At 40.1% G+C, this 12484-nt stretch overlaps 1 protein-coding gene across 6 annotated transcripts in view; it reads left to right on the forward strand.

The window, feature by feature from the left end:
• GTDC1 (glycosyltransferase like domain containing 1) overlaps positions 1-11907 on the forward strand; it is a 161187-nt gene extending 149280 nt beyond the window's left edge. For 2 of the 6 annotated variants that reach the window (XM_057372235.1, XM_057372234.1), the window contains 3 exons: positions 2457-2527; positions 3237-3328; positions 10229-11906. In XM_057372235.1, the coding sequence (XP_057228218.1) occupies positions 2457-2527; positions 3237-3328; positions 10229-10312 (247 nt within the window). In that variant the 3' untranslated portion in view covers positions 10313-11906. Of the gene's footprint in view, positions 1-2456; positions 2528-3236; positions 3329-4191; positions 6887-10228 lie in introns of those variants that run through there. The other 4 variants (XM_057372239.1, XM_057372237.1, XM_057372236.1 and 1 more) reach the window with 4 other exon arrangements.
• Positions 11908-12484: the final 577 nt, after the last annotated feature.

The raw sequence follows: 12484 nt of genomic DNA on the forward strand, positions 1-12484 counted from the left end.
GCAGTCTTCTGTTATTACTAGACTCAGGTGTCACAACTGTGTCTCATCCTCATTACAGTAAAAAATTTCACCTATCAGATTCATTATTGCTAGATAATGCGACTGAGAGCCTTAGCAGGCCCTCCAGAAAAGTAATTCAGCCAAGCAAAATTATCAGCTAATTATATTTAGAATCAAAAGCCCAACAACTATTTGCAGATAAATTGTATGAATTGAAGTGAATAGACCTGAATATTAAGATTCATAGATTTAGCAGATGATTTGTTAATTGGAATAAAAAGACCATTTACTAGCCATTTTAACAATAGATCAATCGGAACTCTTATTTATTATTTAACTAGTAGTGCTTAAGGATTGAAATGAAGAGTAATTGTATTATTGTTATGATATGATACTTTTCTGGGAAAGGACAGAAATGCAAGGAAATTAAAGGATTCCTGTGCATCCTCAGACCAAAGTCTGTGTCAGTGTGAGCTCTGCCCAGTTTGATTTGRTCTTTAGATCTTGACATCTGAAAGGTGTAAGGTTTGTAGTAAAACTTACTACTCGTAGTAGGGACCAGTSAGAAAATAACATCTAAACTTTGGTGCGGAAAGGTAGCAAAGGAGTATGCAAATAAGATCATTTGCAAATGAAAGAATTCCAAATTTTTWACTTTTATCCAGCAAACCACGGAGGCATTAAATTCTGATTTTACTAATTCATGATCCTGGTAGAGGTTTTTCGTRAGGGGAAATTTCATACTCAAACGATGACTCAGATCCCATCTTGGCCTGCAGTTTTGTTTTAGGGAGCTGTTCTTTTTTTTTTTTTTTCCATGCAGACGATATGATTAAAAAGCAAATATTTTAACATAACTTAGTGATCTGAGCTATTACTGAAATGTCCACAGTTTCACTCTTTTTTTTTTTCCTCCTAGATTAAAGAAAACTTTAAAAATCTATTTGCTTTGACATATGACACAATATTTAAGAACTGAAATCATCAATTAAATCACACATCAGAAACATTTCCCTTTGGTAAAAAATATAGTGCTAGACGATGTACACTTTGAAATTGTTGTTAATGTTTAAAATGCAATCTGAAGTGCATATGTTATTTAAAAAAAAAAACAACATAAATTACAAATTTTAAAAGTTTATGAAAAAAAMCAGCAGTCATTTCTTAGCAAAAGCATTTGCAGAGAAATGTGTCTTTGGGGTTTGTGGATATGCATAGTTTCTAGCWTGAAAGCTGAATATGTTATTCTTTATTTTCTTTTTTTTTTTTCCTGTTTAAAATTGAGTAGATCTAGAGGAAATGGAATTCTTTCAGGGTACCTGTAATAAAGTACCAAACCTGACATTCACACGAAGGTAGCAAAAGCCTTTGCCTTGTCACTGAAAATAGAAAAGGTGAACTTTGACAAGATTTCAGATTTTTTTTTTTTTTTTTTAATTCTGGGGAATGAGAGAAACTGAAGTTAAAAATAAAGTCCTCGTATGGTCAACATGTTGGAGGAAATTCAAAGCCTCTCATAAAATAAACATATTTTAAGAAGTGTTTTGAATTTCAGTGTGTAATTTCTGGCCAACAGAAATTACAGTTGTATCTTTGGAGGGACGTTGTGTCAGATCAATGGTCATTATGTGAAAAAAATAAACTGAAACCTGGATGCYTTTAACCCATTCAGCTGTTAAAATGTGAGCTCCAAGGGGGACAATCTCTGCTGTAGATTCACTACTGGAAAACTCTGCACCACGGCGGTGCAGATTCTAAAATATTTGGGTTTGATGTTACGGGAGATATGTAAAATGTTCCTTGGAAAAAAAAAAAAACAAAACCCACGAGTACAAAGCTTCGCGCGCTTTGGCAAAGGAATTTCGTCAGCGGTTATTAAAAAACACAACAGTTTATGTCCCGAAAAATAAAGGAAATTATCCAAAGCATGTGAATAAGCTAAAATATCCCAGCCTGGAGCGTGCTGCAAGTTGTTGCTGGGTTATATTTAGCTGTAACCTTTGGAGTCTGGAAGTCTGGGGGGAATTTCTGCTGTGCCAGGTGAGGGTGGTGTGTGTGTCTGCGAGCACACCCCGCTGCAGCCAACGTGCCCCTGCTTTCCCAGCAGCATTATTAAGCAAAGCCGTCCATACTTCACCATGTTGTTACATGTGTCTGTCTGCTGATTATAAAATGTGTTAAACAGTATTTAAAAAACAAAAAAATGCAGAGCTGCGCTTTGATTTATTCAGCGAACAAAACATATGCTCGCTGTTCTGTTCTATGTAATTCATATGATCAATAAAATTTTCTTTAAAAAGAGCAACTTTGGCATTTAGAAGGATTATGCTGCTGAAGAAAAAAAAAAAAATGTTTCCCTCTTGCTGCATGTAGGCAACCTCAAGGCTCTTGCACGGAAATAAGTTTTTTGGCTGACTAACCTCTATTTTTGTGTATTTGTGATTTCTAATCCTCAGGATCGAGGCTGTGTACTGTGGCTGTTACCCGCTGTGTCCCAAAGCCTTGGTGTACCCAGAGATATTCCCAGGTAGCTGCTTTGTTGCATATTCCTTCTGCTGAAACGTATCAACGGGATTCCTGCTAAAATCCAAAGTTTGGGAATAAACTTGAGCGAAAGCAATTGTTTATTTGGCAAGCCAACATGTTAGTGTTAAGGCAAATTTTATGTGTTTTAATACATTAGACGAAGTTTATATTTGCCATCTGTTCTTTTAAGATAACACAAAAGCAAGTTTTGAAATAGCATTCTTCATTGTTAGCATACACATCCCGTAATGATAGATTTTTGTTAAAAGGTCAGTGATGCTGCAATGGTTTGCAGATTTTTTTTTTTATACATAGAAGCGGGGGGGAAAAAAAAGCCAGGCCTGAAAATCACACCAAATTATTTAAACAATTTAATACTTAATAGTATGCAACTGCAGTACAGGATACACACTAATGTGGTACCAGTTCTTTGAAAAATCTCATCACTAAATGTATCACATATGCATTGTGTTACATTAGAATAATGTATTTTAATCACCCAAAGGAGATGTCTAAACAGCACAACTACACAGTCTTATTTAGCATTAAACATCCTTGTGAGCTGAGGTAACCTTATAAAATCATGCTTAAATAATGTAAAACACGAGGCGGCACAGAGCAATATGCATTTTTAATTAGTAAAGTGACTAATATCGAGTGTGTGCTTTGAGGTTTTTGTTTCATTAAAAATGTATCTGTTTTTCCTGCAGCTGAATATCTGTATTCTACACCTGAACAGCTTTTTAAAAGGCTTCAGAATTTCTGCAAGAGACCAGATATTGTAAGGAAACATCTCTATAAGGTAGTTGTTTGGAATAGTTTTAGATGATATAATGCCATATTGAAGTACAAAGGGRAAAAAAAAACCCTTAAAAAAACAACATTTAATTAACATACTAATGTTTAAAGGAAACATGCTAGGGAGGGATATTAGTCGTTACACTAACAAGGATTAATTAAACTAGATGCCAGTTGTATTAACCTAGGTCTTATGAAATACGTGCACTTAATGCAGGCTACATGCTTTTTTTTTAATTTATTGTTTTCTAAAATGACTGTCCTTTACATTTGGACCCAAGAGGCTTATAAAAATGAACCTGGATTAATGCAACTCATTATTTTAAAAGGAAAATAAAAGAAAGATCCSACAATTATACTAATGAGGATAAGCCTACCTTCCCATCCTAATTTAATCTTCWAAAAATGCAGGTGACAGGTATCAGGTAAGATTCCTTTGCCTTCTGGAATGATTTGAGTGATTTTCATAATTACAATTATTTTAATTCTTTACTTTATAAGGTGTGTTGAGCATTAAAGTTTATTGGGAACATAATTTACTAGTATTTATCATGTCCCCATCTTTATAGTTGTTTTTGTAGAGAAAGTCCAGGTTCAGGGGCAAAACACCTCCATTCAGATTTTGCTCAAGTGTTCGATGCTAGACCAACTCCCATGGTTTTAAGTGGTGTATCTACATTGATGGAAGTCAGATTTTATTTTTAAATTTGAATGTAGATGAAGCACTAAATTTTACATTATTCCAGCGAAGAGCCGTTAGTGCACGATGCTGCTTTCAGAAGAATAACAACTGCTGTTTTCTGCGTGCTGATTTGGTACATTTACAGCGGTTTTTGGCTTTTACTGTCCTGGCTCTGCTTTGGGCAGGTTGGATACACATCACCCCTGCACGGCAGAGGTGTTTCAGCTCACGAAAACCCCTGAATTCAGCTGAAAGTCCTTAAAGGTTGGGGGTGCATGGAAATGCTCCTCGTGTTAACCCGTGCGACACAAATGYGGTTCTTGGAGCGTTCCCTGGCTGCCGCCGTCCAGCCACACTGTTAATGAGCAAGTGGAGTAATCTCCTCCTTAATTTGGAGTCTCATACTGCCAACACACCCAACCTCATGCCTCCACATCCCTCCCTCCCTCTGGGGACCAGAAAATGTTGGGTCTTGCTGTGTCTCATCTGCCTCTCTCCCCCTTCCTGCACACATGGAGCAGGAGCAGCGAGGGCTTAGCTCACGCCTTGGCTTTTTTTGTGACCTAAAAATAGACATTTACATAATGATACATCAAAGATGATGTTGTTTCTGCAGGAAACAGTTAAACCTCAAGAAAAAAAAAAAAAAAAAAAAAAAAAGGAGAGAACCAAAAATGCAATTTAACACCCAATTTCAAGCTCATTATCTTTCATTGTCTATTAACTTGGCAATGGTTCAGAAGGTAGCTCATAATAGTTTAAAATGCTGACTGAACACTTCCAGTGTTCAGCATTACTTCTTGAGTCAATAGTATCATAGAGTTAGGCATGGGGGCTTCAAAGGGAAAACAGTCCTTAAACGTTTACCTTGGCATTTCCCAGTGCTCCAAGCTCAGCTAATGGTTGCATTCACATGGATCTTCTCCCAACGTGAGGATCCCCAGCCTGTGAACACAGAGCCAAGGCATGCAAAAAATACTGATATGAAATAGTTGGAAGCGTGTGTGCAAGGCAAAATGCTGATTTTCTTGAAGGATTTTTCCCTTTTTGAAAGAATTCCTTGGGATGATTTGTAGGCAGAAGCTGAAGGTGTTGGTACTGCCCCTCRTGCATGGGCTTTGCAGATCTTCTGAGTGTCAGAGCTGAACCTTTGCAACAGGTAGCAATGGAGCTGAGTGGGGAATTGTTTTAAAATGAGGAAAGCAGAGCCTAATCCAGCACCTGTGAGCAGCAGAGGAAAGATCCCGTTGTCTTTAATAGGCTTTGGATCAGCTYGGAGAATGCTGTTAGAGTTGTCCTTTTGTGCCTACGCCCACGTACACCTGGCCTTCCTTCACAATGGGCCATCCACAAAACCTCCTGGAAAATGCTAAATCAGAGCTGTGCTGTTAAGGTCATTATAGCTGGAATGGTGCTGCTTTTTAGGGAAGCTGAAAGGAGTGAAATCCTGAAGGCTACGCAGCACTTGCACCATATTTTCACTTTTTTCAGATCACTCTAATATTCACTTTGCTAGTGTGGATTAGAAAAGGGATCCCAGCACAAGAGTCAATGCTAATCAGCTCCTTGTCTGTTAAAAATCTTCCTGCCATACTCTGCATTGAGTTTATTAAGTATCTGTGAAATTTTGAAAGTAAAAGTGCTTTAAAATCAAATAGTGTTTTTTCTCTGCTGGTTGAGGATTCTGCTTCATAGGTTGGGAGGTAATCACCTTGGYTTATCCTTTAACATATTGTTGGGATTTTATTACTCAGGATTCTATAATAATTAGACAGTGGCTAATTAAACAAGTAGTTTATTCCTTCAGTTGCCCTTGGTGCTTGTACTGACAAATTTCAGGGCAGAAAGGAGGTAAATGGCAGGGGGGCAGTGGGCTCAGGGACTGGACATGGGGAATATCCCTGTGAAAATGCACAGAGCAAGGCATTAAACTGTAGTACTTGAACTCCATGGAGCAGATTCATGCTGGCAGACTTTTAAAAATGTCCATAATGTAAGCACCTATGAAAACCTTTCCAAATGATGCATTGCTCACCCTGCATATTCACACAGCACTCGGGACTGGCTCGTCTGCATTTCAGCCTTGCCTTCTGCCAGTTATTAGCAGAAGATTGAGATGAGAGGGAAGCAAATCTCATTTGTTATCAATTATTTGTTCTGTTCCAGTTTTAAGGAATCAAACTGTAGTTCTGGGTGGTTTTGGTTGCCAAAGTAAGCACTGGAATGAAGGAAGTAACAACAGGGCATTGGTCAGGACACACCACGGGACCTGTTAGTGCCCTATCCAGTAGATTTAAAGGTAAAATAAAATAAAATAAAATAAAATAGAACTAAATAAAATAAAATAGGTCAAGGCATTTGCTTCTGCATTATTTTCTCAAAGTTTACCTTTCGGTTTCCTCACTTGAGTTTCTTAATTTAAAACAGCATGTATAAAGAGTATACAGTGGAAAGGGACAAGAAGAGTTGCCAAAAGCCAGGCATGGAAGGAGCTGACAACTTTAAATAATCTCTCCCAGCCCTCCCAGCTGAATGAGTGCTGGTTGACATGCTGTCAGCTTCAGTTCCTACAGAAAAATCCTACTCTCACTCATGCTTGTTTAACAGAGAAAAGAATTTGGCCCACTTTCTGACATTCATCTTCTCATTTCCATCACACTACAGAAGCTCACCTGCCTATGAAAAGACACATGGCGTGATTTTTTTCTTTCTTACACCACTGTAGAAGGAAGTCTGCTGAATTCAAAGGGACTAAACTGCTGTAAAATCAAATTAAGATCCCAGTTACACCATAGACATCTGAATTGTTTCCAGTCTCAGGATTTGGCTGTACAGGGCAGTTCTGACAAAACTTTCTTTTTTTCTTTTTTTTGTTTCCTTTTTTTTCTCTGATTTGAGATAAAGCAGTCTCTTGGGTGTTTCAGGGAAATGTGTAGAAGGGGAAASTGCTCCTGGTCCAGCTTTCATATTCAGGCAAAGCCAGGGAAGCAGCCGGAGGCATTCTCAGTGTAAGGRTACAGGGCATTAGGCACATGAGGATGCAGGGGAGCCTGATGCCAGATGTCCCATCAGCCCCATTGTTCCCAGTTCTTGTACAAGCCATGTGAGAGCTGGGGATGATGCCTCTGCCTTTATCCTTRCCCAATCTCCAGCAAAATTCCACGAGAAATTTGTTTTTCCATGAGCACCCTGGTGTAGTGGAAGGTGTCCCTGCCAATGGCAGAGGGTTGGAACAAGRTGGTCTTTAAGGCCCCTTCCAACCAAAACCAAAACACATGATTCTATTATGTGTTTATGATGTTGTTTAAATAATTTCCTGAATTAGCTGAGGCTTTTCCCACCTTCAGTTGCGTTGAGTGTGTTCTGGAGTTGTCTGCCTGGAAGCAGGAGCTCYCCATCCATCTTTACTGTACCATCCATTATTTTATAAACATTTGTCAAACATTTACAGTATCCTAATCTCTTCAGTCTCTCCTTGTGAATGTTATTCCATGTTTATATTCTAATCTCTCATCATTCAAGCCGTTCTGATGCTTGAGAGCTGTTTTTGTGATCATTKCTTTTGAGAATTCTAGGCCTTGCCATCGGTTTATGTGATGTGTAGTACTCTGATAATTTCCAACCTGTTCCTTATGGAGCCAATCCTCCTGTTTACTTTTTAATGGTGAATGTATATTGAGCAGATGTTTGCTTACAGTGTTCTGCAGATCTTTTGTCCCGGGCTGATAAAGTTAATTCAGAGCTTTATAGGGTATGCAAATAGTGTGAGCATTTCCATCCATCCTGCTGGCTTTCTGTTCATTAGCAGAGYATGTTTGCAGCATTAAAAAAGAAGGAATTGTATTGAATTCCTGCTTTTACCTGGCTAGCATTAGGTGCAGGTCAGAAGGAGGTTAGAAACACAAGTGAGAGACTTGTATTTGCCTCTTGAGCTGCTCAGTTTCCAGTGAATRTGATTTAAAATGCTTTCTGAGGTGTTTTGGGTCTTCTGTGGTCTCAAACTTCTCAGAGTCTGTGTGGGAAGGTTTAGGAGCCTGGGAGCTCTGGAGTGTAGTTTGCTGTGTCCATGCTCAGCCATCTCTGTTCCAGTGCTCAGTGATCCTAAGTATGTAAAACATCAGAATTTTTATACTGTGAAGAAAACTTCCATTACTTATTTAAAGCACAGACTTATAGACTGGAAGGAAGGTGCCTCAGCCTCTGCTCAAAGCAGGGCCAGCTTCAAAGTAGGATCTGACTTCAAATTTGGATTAAGTTGCTCATGTCCAGGTTAGGCTCAAGTCTTGACACCTTCCAGTCCCCCTGTATGGCTGATAGAGGTGAAATCCCTCTCTAACTCAGGAGTTTGCACAGATGGGAAGGTCTCCTGGGCTGTGGGACACAATTTGGGTATTTTGGGTCAACCTTAGGTCTTCAGGCAACTGTGGTCGAGGGACATCTTCCTGGCTAACATGGATCCTCACTGTGGAAGAAATCAGATGGCTGGAAGGGCTGTTGGAGTTCGCTAATTTTGGGATCCAGCCATAGATAAATGGATATATGTGTAGATATATGTGTGTGCAGCTGGCCTGCACCTGAACATCTCCCTGAGCTTTCCTTGCTCTTGGCTCTCCAAGGTAAATATCCAGATTTCAGCTCTCTGAAAAATCACAGAATCACAGAAATATTTAGGCTGGGAAAGACCCTTAAGATCACTGAGTGAATCATTAATCTAGCACTGCCATGATCACCACATCCCCAAATGTTGGTGTGCAGCTCACAGCAGTTGGCTGCACTTGCAGAGCAGGACTAAAGCAGTCATGGGGGCAACTTTCAACATAAACACCAGGACTTGGAACTTTTCATTCTGACATTATTAGATAGCTTCCAGGGGAGTTTTAGAAAGYAAATGAAAACTGGCAGATGAGCCACAGTCACTTCAAAACAGTAGAGAAATGGGTCAAAGAAAATAGGAAGAAAAGTTGCAAAAAGCATGAAAACTTCTTTTTTTTCCCAGTAAAGTTTATTCTAATTACCTTGAGAAAAGAAGACTGAAACTGTTTTCCTGCTGCTGTAGTGAGTCAGTGTATTCTGAACCATCCTGTGCAAGGTACTGCATGGATTTGCATCCAAAATTTGATGGGTTTTGTTTAAAGACAGCAAGAATGAGATGAGTTTTARAAGTCCAATGTAAGAAACAGAAGTGCTGTTGCTTTACTGAGGTGTGTTAAATAGCTCTCCTCACAGTGCTCCYAATTCATGTAAAGCAACAGTGTCTTTTGACAGTGGTTTCCACAGGTGATCAAAATTTGAAAATTGAACTCCAAAAATAATTGCTGCAAATTGTTTTCCATCTCAATTCTTCCCCCTTACTCACTTGCAGAGGGAGTAGCTGGATCACAGAGTAGATCTGACCCAATACAAATTGGCTCTGTAAAATCACTCTAGTCTTGCCTGCCAAAACTCAGGTTTTGTGTGGAATGGTAGTCTCTAAATCTTAATCTTGTTGAGGTGATTTTTAAAAAAAATGCATAAAATCTACACTAAATCACTGCTGTGTGCCTGAACTCCAACTATCCTGAGACAGCCAGTCTGAATGGATGAACACTCCTTATTAAATTCTGAAGGTTAGCTCTGAAGTCTAATGATGGCAGAGTAGATATTAAGTGCTTCAGTTCTGATTTTAKGACACTATAAACAAGTTGATTATTTCATGAAAGATACTATGCTGCTACTGAYATTGTGCTGTTTGTTCTTTATAGGAAAATATTGCTTTATATGAAAACTTTGCTTCTTTTGATCTCCACATATTTAGGAACTGTTGATGGAATGACAGTGATGGAATTTTATTCCGTGAAAAAATGAATGTCCAGACCTTTGCAGGGATATCACTCCTCACAAAAATGATTATTCTCAAGTAAAGCCCAAGCTAATGATGGTCAAACAGAGCTARGTGCTGTCTCCTGCTGTCTCGTAGTTTTGCTGTGTCTGAGGGTGAGAGGGGTGCATTGCTGAACAATTCACTTCACTGTTCAGTTCACTGAGATCAATAAAGCAGAGGGAGCAAAAACCTGAACCTGATGACCAGCTCACCTGAAAATAAACCTCACTGACTTCCCCCTTATTTTCAAATAACACCAACTGCYTTCCACCCCTCCTGAAAGCCTTCCTGCATGAGAGATGTCCCTGTTGTGTCCCAGGCTCTAACAGGGTTCCGTGTGCTTCTCTTGTTCTTCCTCGCAGGGCGAGACGGCCGGGTTTTCTTGGGCAGCGCTCGGCAGTAAATTCAGGTCTCTGCTCGCAGCAGAACCGAGGGAAGATTTGTGACAGATGGGGCTAAGTCACAAACTTGCAGCCTCAGGCAGAATTGTGGAAGTTTCCAGAGTGTGCCCATATTTACCTGATCAGAGAGAAAAGAAAATCTGCAGAGGAAGCCGAGCCTGGCTGCTTGTCATAGCTGACACAGAGCCATCTGCCACAAACCTGTGGCGGCTTCAGATCTCCAATCCCTGCCACCACCCCAGCTCAAATTAAATACAGATTCTTAGAGACGTTATGATGGTTACACATGTCCTCGGCATCACATGCAGGAGACTGTTCAAAAAAAATATGTGGCCTGTTGTGTAACCGCACTCATGTATCCCATATGTGGTGCCACATTGAATTTCCGGTTGAATCTGTTTTTATCCTTTGTACTGGATGACATGGTGCCTGAATTCTTTCTTTTCGCCGACACGATGGCAGCCAAGCTGCAGCTTCAAACGCTCACACTTGGCTGAGTTTCTACCTAGGTTGCCAGGTTATCATTGGAGCCTTATTGTGTCCTCAAAGGGCCACAGGGCCTGAAAGGAGGATCCGAATGCTGCCGGGCTAATTGGGCAGCCATCTCTGGGTTGTTGGGAGGCAAAGGGGCTGCTCCAGCACTTCCCTCTCTCTCTCTCTCTTTTTTTTTTTTTTTTTTTTTTTTTTTTGCAAATTAATGACTCTCTGGCACAGGGGTTTTTAAGTGAAGGTATTAATAAGGGGTCTGGCAGGTAATCCCATGATTCGTGGAGTTACATTTGCATTTAATTAATCTTAAAGAAAGCTGAAAGATAAACAGCTGTAATTCAAACTAGCATGGGAAATATGCTACGTGGTGCCATCTATCCGATAAAATGAAAGCCGAGACACTTGTTTTATTTCTCTCAAGGATGGAGAACAAACAGATAACAATCAAAATACTTCCAATAAAAACCAGTAGTTTAAATGTAATGGCAGTTCATCAAGAATCTTTGCATCCAGTTGCAAATACAGTCTTTTAAAGATAAATCACTTATGATTCCAGCAGTCAAGCCGCAATATTTGTTGATGTAAAATGTTTTGAAGATGTAGATTGTACAATAAATTTTTAATAAAGTGCCCACTGCAATTTTTAATTAGCATATCTCATTCATGTATAAGTGTGTACATCTATCTGTATGTTTATCACCATGCATATCCTTGTGTCAGAGTCAATGAATGCGATTGTGTCTTTATCTGATGAAGTAGAATCTGGTTTGCAAGCGATAATAAAACCTTATGACAATTCCAAGATTTCCAGCTCTGCTCTGGGAAGAAGCAGGAAGAGGACTCGGGGTGAGGAGTTCCGATGTGAAGCCTGGTAAGATTTTGTTTGCAGACAGGTGTGGTCTCAGCTTGCCTTGGAAAGGGGTGAAAGGCACATGCCCCTCCCCACACATGCCTTTGTCACTTCTGACACCATCAGGATGATGAAATGTCATTTTTCAATGTGAGARAGAGCATGTGGTACTTCTTGTTGAAATTACTCCATGAAGCAATCAAAAACAATGCAGGGAGACCCGATGGAAAGTGTTTGGGTGTTCTCTTAGCACTGCAGAGTTGTAATTTTGCAGGAATCATCTCTCTTTAGGYGAGTTCCTCCTCCTTTCTGCTCGGCCAAAGCCTATCTTGGCTTTAGGCACTGTGTGGGGTTGGGTGGATGTGGTCTTCCCAAGAATTCTGGTGGTCATCCTTGGCACAAGGATCAGGACTGCTTTACCCACCTCCCAGAGTGTGTCAGAGATGTTCACCAATGCCATCACACCTTCCACCAGAAAATGGGAATATTTTTTGGCTTTACAGCTGGGGAAACTGAGGYACGGTACAGTTGWARCAAATTGCTTCACATRTCACAGTGAGTCATTCCCCAACCCAATAAAAGGGGAAGAGGAGATGCTGTAACGCTGCKCTGGGGCTTGTGGTGAGCAGACTCAGAACATCAAAGCTGTGTGGTTTGCCCTCAAAACTCCTGCTGTGCTCAGGGCACAGCCTCATCATCCCCACGGCCAGGGCAGGTCTCACCCAGCTCCTTGGGCAGGGGTGCTGTGCCCTGCTGAACTTTGTGACAGCGACACTGCAGCCATGCCCAGCTCTATCTGGTGGAAAATTTTTTCCCTTATGAACTCTTGCAAGTAACGTTTTATAATAGAAACACTGTGAGGAGTTTAATTGCAGGGT

The sequence above is a fragment of the Malurus melanocephalus genome, unplaced genomic scaffold, assembly GCF_030028575.1.
Source record: "Malurus melanocephalus ecotype Western Australia unplaced genomic scaffold, MMel_1.1 scaffold_167, whole genome shotgun sequence".
NCBI classification, from domain to species: Eukaryota; Metazoa; Chordata; class Aves; order Passeriformes; family Maluridae; genus Malurus; species Malurus melanocephalus.